The sequence below is a fragment of the Vicugna pacos genome, chromosome 7 (genome assembly GCF_048564905.1).
Source record: "Vicugna pacos chromosome 7, VicPac4, whole genome shotgun sequence".
In the NCBI taxonomy this organism is placed as follows: domain Eukaryota; kingdom Metazoa; phylum Chordata; class Mammalia; order Artiodactyla; family Camelidae; genus Vicugna; species Vicugna pacos.
This window is the reverse complement of record NC_132993.1, coordinates 46,298,551-46,320,416: the sequence shown is the minus strand read 5'-3', so window position 1 is coordinate 46,320,416 and position 21,866 is coordinate 46,298,551. Positions and strand designations below refer to the sequence as shown.

Genomic DNA, 21,866 nt, shown 5'->3' with positions numbered 1-21,866 from the left:
AGGGAACCCTCCTACACTGCTGGTGGGAATGCAGTTTGGTGCAGCCACTGTGGAAAACAGTATGGAGATTCCTCAAAAGACTAGGGATAGACTTAACATATGACCCAGGAATCTCGCTCCTGGGCATATATCCAGAAGGAACCCTACTTCAAGATGACACCTGCACCCCAATGTTTATAGCAGCACTATTTACAATAGCCAAGACATGAAAACAGCCCAAATGTCCATCAACAGATGACTGGATAAAGAGGTGGTATATTTATACAATGGAATACTGCTCAGCCATAAAAACTGACAACATAACGCCATTTGCAGTAACATGGATGCTCCTGGAGAATGTCATTCTAAGTGAAGTAAGCCAGAAAGAGAAAGAAAAATACCATATGAGATCACTCATATGTGGAATCTAAAAACAAACAAACAAACAAAGCATGAATACAAAACAGAAACAGACTCATAGACATAGAATACAAACTTGTGGTTGCCAAGGGGGCAGAGGGTGGGAAGGGATAGACGGAATTTCAAAATTGTAGAATAGATAAACAAGATTATACTGTATAGCACAGGGAAATATACACAAGGTCTTATGGTAGCTCACAGAGAAAAACATGTGACAATGAATATATATATGTTCATGTATAACTGAAAAATTGTGCTGAACACTGAAATTTGACACAACATTGTAAAATGATTATAAATCAATAAAAAATGTTAAAAAAAACTTTTTAGTAATGTCTATAGTCGCTCATCGCTTTAGGAAGTAGCATGCTCTAGAGGAAATAACATGAACTTTGGAATCAAACAGATCTGGGGTTGAATTCTGCTCTGTCTACTAATTGTGTAAGTTTGTATTGTTTGTGTTTTTATTATTTACTTATTATTATTGTGTAATATTGTTTATATTGTTATTATCACAGTGAATCTGTTGAAATTCTTGGTTACCAGCAACAGAAACCTATTCTGTCTTAAGTAAAAATAATTTATTGCAAGGATTTTGGGAGCTTTTATAGCATCTACCACTGGCCAGAAAATGAGCAGGCATGGAAAACAAGCAGGAACCAGGGATTCTTTGGTAACCAGGCTACAGAAACCCTGCAGTCAAGGCTACAGTGCAGGAGCAGTCTTGACATTTACTAGTGCTGCCATAAAAATGTGTATCTCATCTCCACATCCGCCCAGCCCTCCAGTCTTTTTGTCTTTAACTCAAGTGTCAAAATTCTGAAAGTAGGTGTCTCATGGGCTGACCTAGGATTGTTTGCCAGTTAGATCTCTGCTAAAGAGTGAATAGAAGAATTATCTGACTTTAGGCTTCCATAACAAGAGGCAGGCTCTGAGAATTGCCCTCTCATCAAGATAGTTCATAATAAGGGTTTTTTTCTTATTGGTGTTCTAATAGGCAGAGGAAATTGGATGTTCAATACAAACATGCATGCTCTTATTCCAATTCCTATAAATATATATATTTCTCATCAATCAAGTTTTTTCACTTACCGTATCTAACCCCAAGACCATTTGGTGTGATATCCTTTCCTTCTATAGTCATTTTACGATCCTACCGGCTGTAAGTTAATAATAGATTCTTTATATGATCATGAAGGGGAAAGGATACTAGTTAAAACTTATGTAAATAGAAGAGCAAAGATGAAAATTAAAGTAGAAGCCACATTCATTGTTTATTATTATTTATTCATTGCTGAATGAATAAATATTTATGACTTCGTACTTCACTGCCTGTTCCTATTCTTTGTCTTTAGCCAAACCCTTAAGGTTCTTTATCTCATGGAGTAACGTAATCTTTTATTCCTGTGTATCTTGAGCCTTTGGTCTTGTCTGTATAGGATTACTTTATTAACACTTACCACTAGATTTGGCAGTACTGTTTTGGGGTCTGGAATTTGATTTTATGCTACTTAAAAGCTGATTAGTTAGCCTGTTGCTGTTTAATGGATGCTGGCAGAAGACATGAAACTCTTAGGTCAGATACTTGATTGTTCACAGCACAGCACTGTGAGCGTAGCATCAGTTCCCCTTGCCCCATAAGTATTATAAGGGTGATGTAGTGGGGCCCAGATGGATGTTATACACTTAGTGGGTTTGTGTTGTAGCTAAGGAATGAACACAGTATAAGGAATCTGTCATTTTTATAGAGGCAGTAGGCAAGCTTACTCTTTATCCTGGAGGGGAGACATTATCTCATCCATTATGATCACTTGCTGCCAAGGAAACCCTGAGAAACGGTGGCCTAGGTAAAAAGTGGTAGGCCATTGCATTCTTGGATATGCAGGAACTCAAGAGACCCATAGAGGACTGTCTCTCCCAACAACCAGAAGGTACCCAAGGGGATCCCCTGAGTCCCAGCCATCTTCTGCCTCATGGAGAACAGCAAAATTTTTTTCTTGATGGCACAGTCAGACACCTAGTCAAATGTAATAACTTTTGCTCTATACCCAGTGGTGGGAGGAGGCCAAAATGGCCAGGTCACGGTCTTAACTTTCAGTTCTATGGAGATGTTGTCAGTTGATTAAATCATTCTTCTTTTGAGCCCCCAAATATCTAAATTTGCAGAACCCACCTCCAGGGAGACTAATTGCTGAGGTCAGAAACAAAATTTTTATAAATGAATCATTAAACATATTAATGAGGGGATCCTCTTCCATGCCTTGGTTGCGAGACTAGTTCTGGCTACAGAAAAACCATTCTGTCTATAAATAAAATGAAATCAGATTATTTGAAAATGGATTCTGCTGCTTAAAGGAAAAAGTTTGAAAACCACTGATCTAAGGCTTTTCCTTGAAAAGAGATTAAATTGTCTATCTATGTGTGGTGTTGGAAACAGCGCAAAGGAGCTAAGAGAATTAGAAGAGAGCATTTGTGACCTTCTCCACTCAAAGTAAAGGCATGAGATATCTTGAACTTATCTCTCTCTTCCTAATTTTGCCAAATGACAGAGTAGTTGCTTTAAAAAATTAAGTTAGACATTGCTGTTTTATTCATGGTGAGATTACTCTGTTGAGAATCACGTATTTCTGCTTAAGGTCCTCTATCTGCTAAGCAGGACAGGTAATGTGTGTCTTACAGTGGACTCTATATGCTGGACTTGGACCCAGCCATCTTTTTTTTTTCTTTGCAGGACATATGAATATGCAGATTCCAAAATTTAGATGTTATTGGGGCATGCAAGGGTGAATAGAAAGGCCTACGTGGGCTTCTCAAGCAAAGCCTCATCTTCCAATCTTATTTTCCTAGAGAAGCAGTGCATATGCGGGGTTACTAAGTACTTGCCCACTTGTCAATAGGGTGTCTTATTATGTCTCACTTGACTATTGATCTCTATATAAACTCCCTGAGTTAAGAATCTCAGAGGGCTGAATGGTAAATTTCGGGCACCAAATCCCCACCCCAACTCCTAACAGAGGTTAGCTGGGCAAAGTACTGTGAGTTCGTATTCCCAGGTTTGCTTTGTCTTGGGTTTTCTGTTTTCTTACTGGCACAGGAAGTGCTTTGTTCTATCTAAAATGCTGGATGAAGCATCCTCTATCAATAACTGTTCTTTTGTGTGTCCTCTGAAGACCAGTTTAGGAGGTTATTTAAGTTTTTACTCCAGAAAGCTTTGAAATGGGTAGATATCTATTAAGTTAACTCTAGACTGGAAGTTCACTTCCATTTTTCATCTCAAATTTTTCTCAGCCAAGATGTCATTCATAGCTCTGTAGGCTGTATGCAGTGAACTGAATGACAATTTGAAGCACTCCATCTAGCAACAGAAAATCCCCCAAATTTGTCAGTTATGAACCCTCTTGTTAAATTTTCACATCTGTAATCTCCCTGTAAATTAAAAGTAAAGCAATTGAAATGCAAAAGTCTGCTGTCTGGTTTCTTGCTCTGCTGCATTCGCCTTAGTGTTTGGGTCGAATCAGGGCAACTTCTTCAGCAGCTGCAGTGTAGGCTGTCTTCCACTGGAATAGATGAAGTTAATTTGGTACCTTCAGAGCTAAATTTCTCCAGTTTCAAGGTAGTTGGTGTCACATGTTTTTAGTATGTTGAAGGGTCTCCTTAAGACTTTTAAGATTAGCACAGCATCACCCCCACTCCCACCCCCACAAATCTGAAAAGATACAAGCATATCTCCTGTCTCTACAATAAATAGTACAAATGTTGACACATTATTATGCAGTCCTAACCCACATTATTGCTTCCCACCAAAAGCAGAACAGAAACTTGGGCTTCTGGGGGAACAGGATTTTCAAAGAAAACCTAAGAAAACCTTGGCTTTTGTTTTTGACAGGTTGCCAGTCTGTGTCAGCTGCCTGTAACTGATAGACTCTAAGACTAAACTTGGCTGGGAGGAATCACTTATCAAGAGGCTAATGGGGCATTGTGTTTACCCTATAGGGAAGGAATTTCATCTACGCATAATACTTCATTGGCAGAGGACACGTTTTTTTTCTTGAGCAAAATGTTAGAAATTTGTCAGGGAGATTTCTCTGCTCTGGGTCTCCTAGAGGTTCCCTTTTCCCCCTGTTGTTCATCTTGCACATTTAAAGCTTAATTTTCTTATTTCCTCCTTTTTTTAATACCTCAACTTTCATTTCTTTTTTGAACCTTGTGATCCTGGCTACCCAGTGCCGAAACGATTGTTTTGTCTAGTGACAGTCTTCCCTCCCTTTTGGAAGAAGCATGATCCACATATGTAACAGGCAGTTCTGCAGAGCACAGTTTGTGGCCTTGCATTCTCTACAGCTGTGATCCTCCTGGTTGTTCTGCACCTGTGTGTCCTCATGACAAGCCTATCCTACTGTGAAATTCCTTATATATATTCATTCTGCCTCGTGAAGGATCCTTTTCTTTTTTCCCTTTCCATTTGTCTCAGCTGAGTAATGACCTTTAACAGATTCCTCTACGTCCTGTCATCCTTTAGTGTCCTCCTCAAAACCTTGCCTTTCTTCATTATTTGTTTTCCAGGCCTTGGTGGTAGCAGATACTTCCTGTTACCCTTTTTGTGTCAAAAATGGGCTGTGTCTTTGTGTGCCTTTGTTCCTATCAGGCAGCCCCAATTGAGTTGTTAACTTGTTTAAGTTGAATACTCTCCTATCCTGTAGAGCTCAAATTGTTTTGATCAGACGCATCTCTTCCACTTCCTTTTCATTTTGGGCCCAGATGTTTGTTTGGCTAACGTCCTTCTACTGGTGCCTTTCAAAGACCATAGACCTTGCCATAGTGGAAGATAAGAAGTCTGTGTGTTCAGGATTGATTCAGTTACTGCCAACCCTTTTCACCCTCAGGTAATTCCAATTATGGGGAACCCAGTGTCTAACGTAGGCCTGGTCTATGAGTTACTTGGCTTCCTTTAATGTGACCTAGTACTCTCCCTTAGAGTCTTATCTCCACTAACTTCCCAGATATGTCCCTCTGAGCATGTACCGTTCCTGCCTTCCGGCCAGGTCACTTTGCAGATTACTTAATAATGCACGAAATACTCTATTGCTGATCTTCCTTTTCCCTTTCAAATCTATTTGAACTTACTGTGATCACCTATTATAACTATTTCAGTCTTTGAGGGCAATCCTTTAATTATGTGTTTGATTTCTTACCTTTAGCTTTAATAGGTAGCTTCCTAGATCAAGCTTCTTTCTGAGGGAAACGTTTTGGCCTGCTCCTGAATTCTTTCTTCTCTTCCTTCATTATATCTCCTTGATCCATATCATCTTCCTTTAATAAATAACAACAAAAATAACACCTTTTCCCCCCTAATATCCCTTAAAGAGCAATTATATCAAAGTTTATCTCCTTTCTCTTTCAAAGTTGTTTGGCCTAACTTGTTGTATGTTTCCCTTTTTCCTTTATTAATCTAAATGTCTTCCTTTGTTTTTCTTCCACTTTCCCACTTGGCTTATTGTGATATTATACATGTGTTTAAGTTCAGTGCTGTTTTTCTTGCTTTCCTGAACAAACAGGATTTCTAAAGAGGCCTTTAAATTTTTTCTCTTAGCTTTTGGGTTTATTGTAGCATTGAGACTTTTCTAGTATCTCAATCGAAGAAGGTGATTTACTCCTATATAATAAGGGCTCCATTTCCCTTTATTTTTTCAGTGATTTAAATCCATCACCCAACTATAGTTGAATCTGCAGTCTGCCCTGGGAATTTAACCCAGGGTCAACTTGAAATCACGCTGGGAGGGACTGATTGCAGAACCTTGTTGACAAGCTACATAAATCCAAAGGTTAGTCATTCCTCAGTCCTCTCCTTGGGATATAATGAAGAATAGAATTTGGGACAGCTGCTTGCATGCCTTCTACTAATACCACATACTGTTGAAAGCTAGAACCTGATACAATGCTGTGGAGCTTACAGGAACCTAGCTGCCTTTTGCAGGCCTGTCTAGCAAATACATAGAGCAAAATGGTCATTCCACCAACACCTGCCTAAAATGCTTGTCTGTTCTGAGGTGAGTGTTTCAAACCTAAGGGCTCTTCCCACAAAAGTCCCTAATAATTGCAAGCACTAAAGCAGCACTGTTTAGTTTCCCTCTGTTTGAGTTCTATGAGTGTCCATGAATACAGACTTGGCCCTCTTCCACTTCTTGTTCTAAATATTTGAGAAGTAGACAAAGGAGACATATTAATTAAAGGTGCTGACAAACGGGAGAACATGGCCTTAACCTGAGCATAAAATTGGCTTCCTCTTCTTTCTCCTTTTAACTAAGGACTCATCCATACCAACTGAGGCAGAGCAGCTGAGGAATAGGAATAGTCCTGTCCCGCCATAATAGGGGCAAGCCTGTCCCAATTAATTATGTTCCACTTTGGGGCCAGACAGATGTAAGAAGACAAAGCCTGGAGGCCCAGGTCTGTGTGGTCAGTGACCTCTGCCACACTCTTGCTCATCTTAAAATCATTCTTCCCCAAGTGATGAATGGAGGGAAGAACTGAAACTTCCTTTCCCGTCCTTCCCTTACCCAGAGGAAGAGAGACTACTTTGAGAGAGAAATCTGTTGTTTCCCATAAATTGGTAACAGTTATCCCAATACCATTTTTTTCAGTTATCATCTCACCACACTTAAAATTAAATTTTTTTGAGCAGTTTTAGTTTTACAGAAAAATTGAACAGAAAGTGTAGAGTTTTCATTTACCCCCTTAACTCCCCCCTGTACAGTTTTCCCCTGTTATTAACGTTTTCCCTAAGCGGTACATTTATTACAATGGATGAGCCACTATTGTTACATTATTATTACCATAGTTTACACTAGGGTTACTCTTTATGTTGTACATTCTATGGGTTTTGACAAATGTATAATGACGTGTATCCACTGTTAGAGAGTATCGTACAAAATAGTTACGCTGCCTTAAATATCATTTGTGCTCCACCTTCTTACACATATTTGAGGTGGTGTCTTTATCATATACCATATTCCCATTAATGTAGCTTCCTCACTTTTCTTTTGTTTATTTCTCGACATTAATTTTGTTGCTGCTATGACTGGGATTTTTTTCTTATTTGTGTTTTGTAATGGCTTATTACTCACATATAGTTTAGCTAATTGCTTTTTCATATTTATCTGATTTGTCTAGCTGTCTTACTGACTTTTCACATTAGTTCTGCAAGTGTTAAGTTGATTTATCTTTGTTTTCATACTGATTTGTTTAAAAATTCCAGAACAATGTTGAATAATAGTAGTGACAAACAAGTTTGTTTCAAACTTGAATGAGAATGCCTCTCCTGTTTCACTATTAAATGTGTTTGCTGTTGGCTTCTGATAAATGACCTTCATTATACGGACATATCACTTTCTTTATTAAAGAATCTCAGGAAATGAATTTTTAATTTTATCAAATACCCTTTTGCCATATATTGAAGTTTTTCTACATGAGAAGTTTCTCTTTTAACCTGTCAATATGATGAATTACATTAATAGAATTATTGTTCTTGAACCCTTCTTGCATTCCTAGAACAATTCTACCCTGCTGGATTCAGTTTGCAAATACTTGACAGATCTATAAGTAAGTCCCTACAGGAAGAAAAAAGTGCAAAGAAAATGTGACCAAAATAGTAGCTGACAGTTAAAAAAAAAAAATGAAGACAGCAAGGAAGCATAATAAATAGCACTTAAAAAGATGGCACATGTAAGATGAAACATAAGTTATCAGTAATAAATGGGAGAGATTCAACTAAACCCTACTAAAAATAATCTTAGATGGTGAGAAATTCAGACTAATTTACACAAATCTATGCTGCTTATAAGAGACTAAATATTGAAAAGCTGAAAATAAGTACAAAGATATAACAAATATGGGAGGACATAACAGAAATTGCAAGATTTTTTTGGTTTGTTTAATCTGATGAACATGTTTTGTTCAAAAGGTAGTTTTTGTTTGTTTTTAGTTTCTCTTCAGTTCACCTAGGGACTGGTTACCTCTCATAGTGTCCAATTTACTTGAGTTTCTGTTTCTTCCCATTTCCTGTCTCTGGATACACACATCTCTTCCCTAGGGGATTGATAGGAGAGACCTCTCCCTTTAGATCAGTCTCATTTCTTGAATAGGACCCATTAATCTATTTTAGTACAGAGAAATAAATGCACTAATTAGATACAAAAGATTGCTCCCATTTCACCTCCTCCCACCACCCCGCCTCCACAACACTAATATCCAGCTTAATCTTAGACTAAGACTGTTGTTATTCAGAGATGTCTTTGATTTCTCTAACTTCCTTCAGTGCCTGTAAATTCACTAGACTAATATTTCCTATTGCTGAGTATTCCCTGAAAAGGTTTTTTGCTACATTTCAGTTTCGTTTTACATTTTCTGGAACATCCCATCAGCGACTATAGATCCCTCCCTGTCTCATTTGCTTGCTATACTGTCAGTATTCTTTTTCTTTCCCTCTCTCCTTTTTTCCTTCCTTCCTTCCCTCCCTCTGCCTTTCTTTTTCTCTTTCTTGTAAGCAACTTGATCAACTTATTTTGGGTAATAACCATGTAGTTGGCTTGGTTTTGCTGCGTGATATTTTTTTGGTGTGGCAAAATCACCTGAGAGCCATCCCTATTCTGTACCCCATCCCCAAATAAAAGGGAATAAAAATTTAAAGTTTCAAGACACTATTGGAATACCAGTTAGCTTTAACTATAATCTGCATGTAATTTATAAACAATATAGACTTTATAAAAAATTTTCGAATAAGCTGTAAAAGTGAAATTTTGTTCATCTCTTAGCCCACTAATTGAGGACCATTTCTTTTCTCATTCTAAGCATTACCATCTTATCTCGATTTTTATTCATGGAGTAATAGGGTGGGAAATAGCAGTGATTTATCAACTAGAAATTCCATCAGTTTCAGTAAAATGCCTAAAATTTGCAAAATGCCATATCCTCTGAGCTGCTGAGTCATTATGTAGATTTGTGAGTGATAGTTTTTTTTACTCTGAAAATATTATTTACCTCGTATTCCCAGTGCTTGAGAGAGTACTTTACATAATTTTCTCTGAGCCTAACCTGTACATTATATCTTTAACTTCATTAAGAAATTGAAATTTTATTTGCTAAAAAGGACATTTCTTTTTCCTTGAAATTCATCTTTAAGGGTTCCAGTAAACCTTAAATTTTTTGAAATATTAGATTTTCCCAAGATTTTAAGTATTTAATCTATATCTGCGTTCTTTCAGCAACCTAGAGTGACACATTTTGGCCTTGCTCAGAAGACACAATTTAAAAGTGGCTGCTATCCAGATCCTATCAGAAGTGCATTTTAGAGAAGTGTTATTTAAGGAAAGAGTGCTGAGTGAACATTTGGTTCATCTGCTCTATATATTCTGAGTTATTTCTGTATCGTTAGATCTATGAAGGCAACTTTCTTGGGAAGTGCAGCATGCACTCTGCATTTTATCAAGGACAGTTGTTTGAAAAACCATCAAAGACATTGTCTTTATGTCATTTAATGTCCCCATAAAGTCTCACTATGAGACATCTTGGGATTTGTGTCAGAAAAAAAAATTGGCTTCCTCAAAAAATTAGTAGACTATTTCTTTTCTGATTATAAAGACCTTTTTTTTTCCTTGACTGTTGGGAAGCTCAGTGCCAAAATTTGATACAGCAAACTCATGACAGCAACTCTGTAAGTCCTTCCTAAATAAGTCTTTATTATAAACAAATTCTATGCTGGGGAAAGACTGGATTTAAATAAAAAATAGAGACGGAGCATTTGGCAAGTACCTGTTTTATATGTTTGTTAAGCCAGGCCCAATGAGCCTCTTTTAATTTTATTTATTTCTCTCTTGATTAGAAGACATTGTGTGATGTGATCCTTATGGTCCAGGAAAGAAAAATACCTGCTCATCGTGTTGTCCTTGCTGCAGCCAGTCATTTTTTTAACCTAATGTTCACAAGTAAGTATCTTAAGATAAAGTGTATTTTTTCTGAGAATTAGGTGAGGTCTGATTGAAAATATGCCATCTTTCCTAGTTTTAAAAGCACTCAAGGCTACAGTGAAGAGGTTGAAAAGTGATCATGGTGATTGATGATTAGTCAAAGGAAAACTGTTCTTTTGTTAGTCCTAGAGACAGGAAGTCTTTATCAGTGGAGGTATAGCTTCTACTTGAATACCCAGGGTTTTCCGCTTAACCTCTGGTGGAAAGGCAAAGGGGCAGATAAACCTTATGGCATTTTATCTAGCAAGTTAAACTAAATAAAAATGAAAAATGAAATAGAACATATACTAGAAAGAACCCTAGATTTGGAATTGAGAACTGGGTCCAAGTCCTGGTTCCTCTACTTAATACTGTTTGTGAGCTTGGTCGGGTTATACAGCGTACCTATCCCAGGTGTTCTCTTTAGTGCTCCGGCTGCCTACCAGGGTCTGGGGGAAGGATGAGAGAGAGCTTTGTTAGCTAAAGCTGACTGTGTATATAATGGTCATTGTTCTTGTACATTTGTTCCAGCTACACCAGGGGCATTTTGCTCATAGCAACTTTAAAGAATATTACTAAATTAATTTAGGAGTTGGGGAAATACTAAATCTAGTTTTGTGACTCTGTTCACTTGGACTTTTTTTTTTAAGAAGTCCACTAATTCACTCGTTTATTAGATTATTTTGACTTTAGGCACATCTTAATTATGGAGAATTAATTTGCATGTGTTATAGGAATGCTGGGCTTTCTGGGGTATTTTCTTTCAGAGAGGCCTTTGTCCTGTTTTATTTCTCCAACATTTAACATGGCCTAGGATGATCTGGTTCCTCAGTTAAACTCATGCCATTTATCTTCTCTTCCTATCAGCCAACATGCTTGAGTCAAAGTCCTTTGAAGTGGAACTCAAAGATGCTGAACCTGACATTATTGAACAACTTGTGGAATTCGCTTATACTGCCAGGTGAGTTAAGGACGATCATTTCTGTTGTGGAGGAGTAAGATTGAGATCTGCCATGGCAAAGCGTTGGTGTGCTTGCATAACAAATCAGTGTGCTCCAGATTCTTCAGAATGAGAAACTGCAAGGTGGTGGCGGGTGAGGGTGGCGTGGGGTTTCTATGCCATATTAATTCAAGGACTGAAGAGTTTAATTTTTTGTTTAATTTCAGGGGCTAGTAGGGTACATCCTACCGTAGCATTATTTAAATAATCAAAAACATTGTAGGAAATTAATATTCACTTTAATTTATTTACAGAATTTCTGTGAATAGCAACAATGTTCAGTCTTTGTTAGATGCAGCAAACCAGTACCAGATTGAACCTGTGAAGAAAATGTGTGTGGATTTTTTGAAAGAACAAGTTGATGCTTCAAATTGCCTTGGTAAGAAATCAGATTCCTATTTAAAAAAACAAAACAAAACAAAAAGCCTTTAATGCATGTTTTAATAAAGAAAAAAAAAAGCATGGTTATAAGTACCCTCACTTAATCTTTTTGTGTATGTGATTGAAAAATTTTAATGATTTTTTTTTTACTTTTTAATCTTATTTTTTATTGAAGTGTAGTTGATTTACAATGTTAGTTTCAGGTATACAGCAAAGTGATTCAGTTATATATATATATACATACATTTGTAGACTTATTTTCAGATTCTTTTCCATTATAGCTTATTACAGGAAGTTTAATATAGTACCCTGTGCTGTACAGTAAGTCCTTGTTGTTTACCTATTTTATATATAATAGTGTGTATCTGTTAATCCTAAACTGCTAATTTATCCTGCGCCCCCCTCTTCCCCCTTTGGTAACCATAGTTTGCTTTCTGTGTCTGTGAGTCTTTTTCTGGTTTGTAAATAAAATTTTATTTTTTTTTTTAGATTCCACATATAAGTGATAGCATGTAATATTTGTCTTTCTCTGTCTGACTTACTTCACTTAGTATGATAATCTCTAGGTCCATTCATGTTGCTACAAATGGCATTATTTCATTCTTTTTATGGCTGAGTAATATTCCATTGTATATATGTACCATATCTTTCTTTTAAATTCTTATATTTAATTGAAGTTTAGTCAATTTACAATGACTACATCTTCTTTATCCATTTATCTGTTGGTGGACACTTATTGCTTCCATGTCTTGGCTATTATAAATAGTGCTGCTATGAACATTGGGGTACATCTGTCTTAATCAAATTATAGTTTTCTCCAGATATATGCCTAGGAGTGGGATTGCTGGATCCTCATTTAATCATAAAGACATGGTCCACCACAAAATTTTCTAGTAATATATTTTAAGAGAAGGCTAGGGAAGTGCATATTAACCTGTGCAGAAACAAGCCATTAAATACTATGTCAACATTTTCCAAAATATAAAATAGCCTCAATAATTAGTTTTTGTGTATTTAGGACAAGGAGTAAGGATTTACTTCAGAAATGCCACAATGATTCAGTGTTAAAAAATCTAACAGACTTTACTAACAAGCTTAGGGGAAAACATACTTAAATCATAGCAGCAGATGCTGAAGGCACTTTTGTGTTTTCAGTATCCATTCCTAATGGGTTAAAAAAGAAAAAATAAAGTTAACAGTAAAAGTTTATCAGAATAGCAGTTGGTAGGCTAATTTAAAATTTCATTAAAGCAGTGAGTGGTTAAACAAGATATTATCTGGTTTAAAGGTGTTATCTTAATGTAGTATATAGATATACTAATCTTTGACTGTAAGGCCATGTCTATTATTTGAATACTGATCCATTGTCTGTCTTACCTAAATCATACCAATAATCTGTATGTATATATTTTTTACATTATTATTTTTTAACATTTTTTATTGAGTTATAGTCATTTTACAATGTTGTGTCAAATTCCATTGTAGAGCACTCATGTATATTTTTTATATTTAATTTCCTTACAATGAATTGAGCAAGACAGTCTGATTACAGAATCCTTCTAGAATTTTGCAGTGTTTTCCCAGATTTTATCACTTGCCTTGATCATGCCTAATTTGAGCTGTTTTCACATCTACCTTAAAACTTTAAAAATTAGTTTTTATAGAAGCCGCTATTTTCTTTTCACATTCATATTTTATTGATCTGCATGACATTTAAGTAGGTTGCATAATTACAACAAATTCAATTTCCCAAAATTAGCTCATAAATAAATACTGGTTCTTGGTGAAAATATCATCTCCCTGATGGGAGAATAAATGTGCAGATGTCGCAGGCTGCTCACCGGGAGCAGGGAGCACATAGCATGCCATGGCATCGGACAGTACATTCAGAAAATGGCAACTACTCTGATACATTCATTAGCAGGCATCAGTTACAAGAACCTTAGTGGTGTAAATATAAAAGCATCAACACATTATTTGAAGACAATGAAATTGAAACATGGAAAATCAAAGGTAATGAATTGAGAAAAACTTAACTGATGACTTTGAAGGGAGGCTCTGCCACAAGAGCATATGATATATACCATTTCAATGGTTGTATTTAGGAGAGGGGTTGGCAAACTTTTTCCATAAGGGCCAGATAGCAACTATTTTAGACTTTGTGGGCCACATGTCACATTTGGTCCTCTTTCTTCTTCTCCTTCTCCTTCCTCTTCTCTTTTCCCTCCCCTCCCCCCCCTTTTTTTCTCCCTCTCCCTGCCTTTCCCCACAACCTTTTAAAAATGAAAAACATTCTTAGCTGCTGATCCTACAACTAGGTGTGGGCTGGATTTGGCCCATGGACAGTACTTTGCAGACTCCTGATACAGAACATTAATAATCATTTAGCTGGGGGGAACTTCCTTCCCAAACAAAAAATAAAACAGCTGAATGGAAAATGTGTAGGGTTTCTATGAAGAAAATTGTTAATTTCATTGAAGATCACAAAACATCTGCGTAAGTGGACATCTGTGTCGTGTTTCTAAGTGTTGAGCTCCTCCATGTTGCAGGACAGCCATCTGTCCCCAAAGTAATCCAAAAACTTCAGCAATCCCAGTTGAAATCATGTCAGGGTTTTTAAAAAGGAGAATGTTATAAGCTTCTTTTAAAATTTATTTGCAAGAGAAAATGTTACACCAGTAGCCAAGAAGAGTTTGAAAAAACATTGAAGGGGTTGTCCTACAAAGTATCAAAATCAGCCACACATAAATGACAGTATTGGTGTAAGAACAGACAAATCAATGGAATAGAAAAGGATCCAGATTCATGAAATTTATTATCTCATTTTCCATGTTTCATCTTCAGTGTAAATTTTTTTTAGGTGATTCTTTATTCATTTATTTTCTTTCTGTGTTTAGGTATAAGTGTGCTAGCAGAGTGTCTAGACTGTCCTGAATTGAAAGCAACTGCAGATGACTTTATTCATCAGCATTTTACTGAGGTTTACAAAACTGATGAATTTTTACAACTTGATGTCAAGCGAGTTACACATCTCCTCAACCAGGACACTCTAACTGTGAGAGCAGAGGATCAGGTAACTAAATTGCCTTCTAAAATTTTCCTTAGTAAAAATATCCCTGTTGATTTCTTAAGCATTATATTTGGATACCTAACAAGGAAAAGAATCCTATTAGGAGAGAATACATTCTTTAAACTAAACAGAGTATTCTGAAGTCTGTTTCGTAGGAAAAATAAGTCTTGGGTGCTTGTAAGGGCTGGCTGTTTGAGAGATAGGCCACTTGATAGAGATAAATTGATTGGATAGGCAGAACGGTGCCTCCCCCAAATATGTCCACATCCTAATCCCTGGAACCTGTGAGTATGTTACCTTACATGGCAAATGGGTCCTGGCAGATGTGTTTGGGGATCTTGAGACATTGGGTGGGCTCAATGTAATCATAGGGTCCTTAAGTGTGGAAGAGGGACGCAAAAGAGTCAGTGTCAGAATGATGCGAGGTGAGGTAGACTCGGCTGGCCCTTGCTGGCTTTGAAGATAGAGGAAGGGGCCATAAACCAAGAAGTGCAGGTGGCTTCTAGATGTTGGAAAACGCAAAGAAATGGTTTCTCCTCCAGATCCTTCAAGCAGTCTTGCTGACACATTGCTTTTTACCCAGTGTGTGACCCATTTTGGACTCTGACCTCCAGAACTGTCAAATAAACTGTCAGAGGTGTAAGCTGGGTGCAGGCATTTGGGAGCTGGATGGGGTAACATTTTGATATGCAGACATTCACTCATTCACTTAATCCCTGTTTTCAGTCCCCTATCCTCTGTATTTTAAGACTGTACGTTTGTAATATGTTACAACAGCAATAGGAAGCTAATAGAAGTACTGTAAAATCATATGCTTTGAGTTACTTTTGTTCTAGAGATGAAAGGTTTGCACTGAGACATATCTTTTGTCTAGTCTGTTCACAGACCGATGTATTAGTTTGTAAGTTGACAGGTTAGACCTGGAGGACCCGACTAGGCATAAGGAAGAAACTCAGCCATATAATCAAAATTGACTGACTCATATGCAGTATAGAAAAGGAAGAATAAGTAATTTTAGACTGAAGAAACCTGACAAACCTGATGAGTACTACCTACAGTTCAGTATCATCAGTGATATCATGTTGATAGCATGTACCGCTGGTATAATGTAATGAGGATGGCATGTCGCCTCTGTGGTCTTCCTCCCAAAAAACTATAACCCCAGTCTAATCATAAGAAAAACATCAGACACACCCAAACTGAGGGATAGTCTACAAAATACCTGATCAGAACTCAAGGCTGTCAAAGTCATGAAAAACAAGGAAAGTCTGAGAAACTGCCATAGTTTAGAAGAGCCTAAGGTGACGTAATGACTAAATGTAACGTATTTTTTTATGGGATTGTGGAATAGAAAAAGACATTAGCTAAAAACTAAATAATTCTTTTTTAAGTATAGACCTCAGTTAATAATAATGTATCAATGTTGGTTCACTACTTATGCTAAGAGTTTCATACCAACAATGTTTTAACAGCTGGGTGCAGTGTGTATGGAAATGGCACTATCTTCGCAACTTTTCTGTAAACCTAAAACTATTCCAAAATAAAATAAATAAAAAGTTTATTTAAAAAAACAGACCAATTCTGATAAAAAATGAACTAACTCATAGGAGATCAGACTTAGGCCTTATTAACACCAGCCCAAAATAACTAGCTCATACATGTGTAGTAGATGTGTATGATATGAAATAATAGGTTTGTTTTTAGTGTGTTTAAACTAATAATTTATAAATCAAATTATTTTCGTAAACTTGAACTTGTTTGGTACAGTTAAATGAATGCTACAGTATTATTTTGGAAAGCACTTATATAAATAGCCTGTAATTTATTTTTTAAATATGGAATTTTTATACCACCAAGTTTCTTGAAAGCAGATTAGTCTATCAATTCACAATTCAGGACTATTTGGTTGAAGTAAAATCATAGGTAAGCTTGAAATCTCTTGGGATGGAAGGCCTCTGAGGAAATGAACCTGTTTTCCTGGTACCGTATGAGCATATATTGAAACTATCATTGACCAGTAGATTTTTTTTTAGCAGAGATGTACATCATATCTCCTTTCAAAAAGGAAGTTATATTTCATTTAAAAAAAGATTCAGTATCTTCCTTGTTATTACATTATGTAACAGTGATTAGTTCTAGAAGCATATTACCTAGAGGAATCAGGAGACTATTGTGTAAACCATTGTGAAGTTTGGGGATGAAAGCAAAAATCTGTCTAAGATATTGGGAGTAAGCCATCGTGTCTTCCTGAGATTCTCCCCCTTCAAAGTGAGAGTAAACATGGGTAACTGGAAGTGTTGCTGCCGTCTAAGAACTTTACTATGCTGTTTTTCTCCCCTTAGGTTTATGATGCTGCAGTCAGGTGGTTGAAATATGATGAACCTAATCGCCAGCCATTTATGGTTGACATCCTTGCTAAAGTCAGGTTTCCTCTTATATCAAAGAATTTCTTAAGTAAAACAGTACAAGCTGAACCACTTATTCAAGACAATCCTGAATGCCTTAAGATGGTGATAAGTAAGTTGTCTTAATATCCATTTATAACCTGATCATGTGGCCAGTTTCTCATGGGCTTAAACCCTTTTAAAATGGATCATACTCATTAGCCAGGGAGAAACACTCAAGACTTTGCTCTTCCAGATAATTAATCTGTTGGGGTTCTCAGCTGTCTATTTAAAGGGAACTTAACCCCAGCCCTTATTTTATAGGGACGTGTGTGATAGAAGGTAAAAATTACTTATGCTTTGTCTCTTTGTACAATAACTTTGATGCATGTACGTGTACAATAACTTTGTTTTTTTATGTTTCCTTTTATAAATAATTTAGCCAAATACTGTGCTGTGATCACATTTTCTTAATTAAAGAACAAGTTTTGTTTGTTTTGTTTTGTTTGTTTGTTGTGCCTGGAGCACAACATTTTTTGCCACATTTTCTCATTTACTTAGTTTTTCTTGACTTGCAGGCTAAGTTCGAAACCCTCTATAAAATGCCACTTAGTAAAATTGTCAGTATAGTTGAACATTCTGTTGCTTTTATTTCTTGGAAACAGCGTTCATAGAGCCTTCCTTCTGCCTTTCCAATATGGACTGTCTGCTCCTTAGGCCCAAGGCACAGTTCTTGTCCTGGGGCTTCCCTTCTCTGCCATCCTGGGATGTCCTTTCACTCCTCTCCTGAGTTAGGTTCACTGTCTTCCTCAACCCCAGGTCTTTCCTTTTCTTATTTCTACTTGATTGAATAGATCCTTAAAAGGGTTCCTGAGAAAGAGTATATATGATCGGTAAATACTTGGAGACTTGCCAATCTCTTATCTTTATTTTATCATGAAATGTTGAAGAATAGTTAAACTGGGTATAGAATTATGTTGAAAATCGTTTTCAGTTAGAATTTTGAAGACATTGCTCCATTACTTATTAGTGTCCAGTATTAACTTTTGAGAAATCTGAAGCCAGTTTATTTATTATTCCTCCCTGTAAGCATTTAAAATCTTTTTTTTTCTTTTAATCTCTGATGTTTTGAAAGTTCACAATAACGTACGTTGGTATGTACCTTTTTCTTTTAAGTTATGTTCATTATTATCTTTTCAGCCGCAGATTTCTCAGTTCTTTATTATTGGTATGGTTGTTCTTTAGGTATGGAGTCTCTAATCTTTCTTTGTTTCTCTTGTTACCCATCTTTGCCTCTTTGTTCTGTTTTCTGGGAGATGGCATTAATTTGTCTTTGAACGCTTTTATTTCAGCTATTATTTTTTTATTTCTGTGAGCTTTTATTCTCTAATTTCTTATTTCATGGCTGTAATATTATTCTAAAGTAGCATTATAGTTCCTTTAATGTTTTCTTATCTTCCTGCATTTTCTGTGTTGCCTTCATTTTTTTTTTCTGTTTTTGTTGTTATTGGGAGTTTTTAAAAAAATGTTTGATTTCATCTGTGAATCTTATGAGAGCATTATTATTAAAACCAATAGATCAGGCTGTATATGTGAGTGGTCTTCTCAGTTCTTAGACTAAACTGTAGGATAATCCATGTAGCAGACAGTTTTTAAGGTGGGGACCCCCACGTGCCAGTGTCTGTAGATGTTTTCTCAGGTAGCTGAGTAGAGGCATTTGGGAGCTGGGTGAGGGAACATTTTGATTTGAAGGCTTACTTAATTCCTATTTTCAGTCTGAATTCCTTCTCTGTGTGATTCCCTGAGTCTAGAACATCTCTAATTCAGTATCTCCAAAGACCAACTCTTCTATCTCTTATGGTCAGGGAAGCCTGGCAGGTATCTGACTGCAGTAGGGAAAGGAGGCCTGGCAGTTCAGTTGTTTATTTAGAATTTTAGAGTTCTTTTGTTTTCATTCCCACCCCACTCCTGGGGTACTTGGTATCATTCCAGGGTTCTGCAGGATAATTTGCCCCTCATTGGTGTCTCCTTCCACAGCCATTTAACATCCTCTCTATCTACTAGCTGTCTTCATTAACTGTGTTTTAGGGTTATAAATCATCTAGTATTATCAAAGTAGAATTTGTGTTTGTTTATTGTTTTTCTGTTTTTTTTTTTTTTCTTCTGTAGTGGCTTTCAAGAAAAGAGGGAGGGAAAGATCTTAAAATGGCAAATCTAATCTCAAATTGTTTTTATATTGATAAATATTAATAAGTTTTTTCCTTTATGTATGGCTTCAGGGATATGGTTGGAAGACTTTTCTCTGTTCTAAGATGATTTTTTTCCCCTAAATTTTCCATTTGTGCATTTATGGATTTCTTCTTTCTTTTCTTTAACTCCTTAATCTTAATATCTAACTGAAATAATTTCACGCTACACAGAAAAAATAAGAACTTAGTTTTTTTCCCTTCTAATTGTCTGACAAGAGGGTCTACCACCCTGAACACACCTGATCTTATCTAAATGTCTGACAAGATGACCCAATGTCATTATTGAATAAGTCATCTTTTCCCACTGATTTGAAACTAAATTCCTACATATTTATACACAATCAGTTTCTCTTCCAATTCATTCAAGTGCCTTGCTTATAATTATTGTTTATTTTTATTGTTTTAAATTGTCATGTGTCCCTAGAGAATTAGTAATTTTCTTTTTATAATTTCTCCATTTCTTTAAAAAAATTTTAAAGGTATTTTTGTCATTGCTATTGTGAATTGTTATCTTTTTCCTTTTATTAGTTATTATTGATCTCTTTTTAAAACTTCTTCAGTTGATTTCTGCTGGTTTTTTTTTTTTTAGGGATATAATCTTTTATCTGTAGTGATCTTCTTTTTCCCTAATAGTGATTGTTGCCTTTGTCTGTTTTGTCAGATGTTAATATAACTAAACCACCTTTTATCTGGTTAGTGTTTGCCTGGTTTATCTTTATCCACTCATTTCTTTTCAAACACCTTGTGTGCTTATATTTTAGGTGGATCTCTTGAAAACAGCATATAGCTTGTTTTTTTTTTTTTTTATCCTTTCTATCTTTTAACTGGTGAATAGTTTAAATTTATTGTAAATACCATTGTATCTTTATTTCTAACATCTTATTTTGTGCTTTTTGTTCATCATAATTTTTCTCTGCTTCTCTCTTCTCTTGGATTGAGATTTTTTAAATCCATGTTTTCCCTGTTTGAGAAGTTTTATACTCTATTAAGTTATTTTAATGGTTGTCCTTTATTTTTTAACATATGTACCTTAGGCATTAATACTTTTTTACTCTCCTTCTAAAGGAAACAACAATCTTAGGACACCAGTTTATGTCTAAATGTATTTTTGTTGTTCTGCATTTTATGTTCCTTCTTTAACTTTTCAAATAGGACTTTTTTTTTTTAAATACAGTGAGTGTTTAGATTTATCCATGTTTGCCAATTTCTTTGCCCACCATTTCTTCTTGTATCTTAGACCTTTTTACTGAGATTTTTTTTCCATATTCCTGATGAGCATCCTTTTCAAAGTTCATACATTTACAGTATCTATTGATTTTAAACTGTTTTGGTTATCTAAAAATGTCTTTTTTTTTAAAACCCTATTCTTAAAGGTGAACTGGACATATAATTCTAGAATATATTTGATCTCAATACTTTGAAGATATTTCACCCTGACTTCATCATTGCTATTGATGTCTGTTGTCAGTCTAGTTGTCATTCTTTGTAGATAACCTGAATTTTTTTTCTATATCTTTTTAAAAGAGCTTTTCTTTGCTTTTGATGTTTAGTATCAAATGTGTCTGTGCATTTGTTTCTTTGTGTTTGTCCTGCTTGGTATTTGTTTAGTTTCCTGGGGAATGAGTCTGGGGAATCTGTGTTTTTCATCAAGTTTGGAAAGTTCTCAGCCATTTTCTCTTCAAATCGTGCCACTCCTTCAGGAATTTTAATTAGAAAATTGTCAAATTTTCCCTCCATGATTTCTAAGCTTTTCATTCATCTTTGTCTCTTTGTGTTGCATTTGGCATAGTTTCTTCAAATACGTATTTTATCTATTTTCTTTTCTTCTTTTATCTGTTTCTTTTCTAATCCATTGTTAAACTCATCTTTTGAGTTCTGAATATTAATTAAATATTTCATTTTTCCCCAAGCAGCTAGTCATTTTTTATTATCTTTTTTCCTTGCTCATGTTTTCAGTTTTTATTTCTGGAAACATTTAAAATATAGTTATTTTATGTTCTCTGTTTGACAATACCAATATCCGAAGTCTCTGAAGACCAAATGCTGCTATTTGTTCGTTGACTTAATTCCTCATGTATTTTGTAATTTTGGACTTTGAGTTTATGTTTGATTGAACTCAGTCTCCAGGAGTCCTGGGAGGTCTGGGTTGTATTCCTGTGGGTCTTCCCTGTTTTCCTCAAGAGTTGAATAGTGCTTGCTTTTTCCAAATGCCTTTGGGGCACAACAATCCAGGACTGCTTTGAATTTTTCTCAGTTTATGGCTTTCTAGATTTGCAGGTGGGTAAATTCAAACCTCAAACCTGTACAAGGGCACAGGTGTCATTATAAATTCTCAAAGGAAGGAGACTTTACCTCTACCTTGGGGTGAAACTGAAATAGACA

At 35.9% G+C, this 21,866-nt stretch overlaps 1 protein-coding gene across 7 annotated transcripts in view; it reads left to right on the top strand.

Annotated features, from left to right (window-relative positions):
- Window positions 1-21,866, top strand: part of KLHL7 (kelch like family member 7) — a 58,016-nt gene that overhangs the window by 8,631 nt on the left and 27,519 nt on the right. For 3 of the 7 annotated variants that reach the window (XM_006201798.3, XM_031674297.2, XM_072964856.1), the window contains exons 2-7: window positions 6,091-6,221; window positions 10,277-10,379; window positions 11,268-11,361; window positions 11,655-11,779; window positions 14,679-14,854; window positions 17,194-17,368. In XM_006201798.3, coding sequence (XP_006201860.1) covers window positions 10,301-10,379; window positions 11,268-11,361; window positions 11,655-11,779; window positions 14,679-14,854; window positions 17,194-17,368 — 649 coding nt within the window. In that variant the 5' untranslated portion in view covers window positions 6,091-6,221; window positions 10,277-10,300. Of the gene's footprint in view, window positions 1-2,313; window positions 2,331-6,090; window positions 6,222-10,276; window positions 10,380-11,267; window positions 11,362-11,654; window positions 11,780-14,678; window positions 14,855-17,193; window positions 17,369-21,866 lie in introns of those variants that run through there. The other 4 variants (XM_006201796.2, XM_072964859.1, XM_072964855.1 and 1 more) reach the window with 2 other exon arrangements.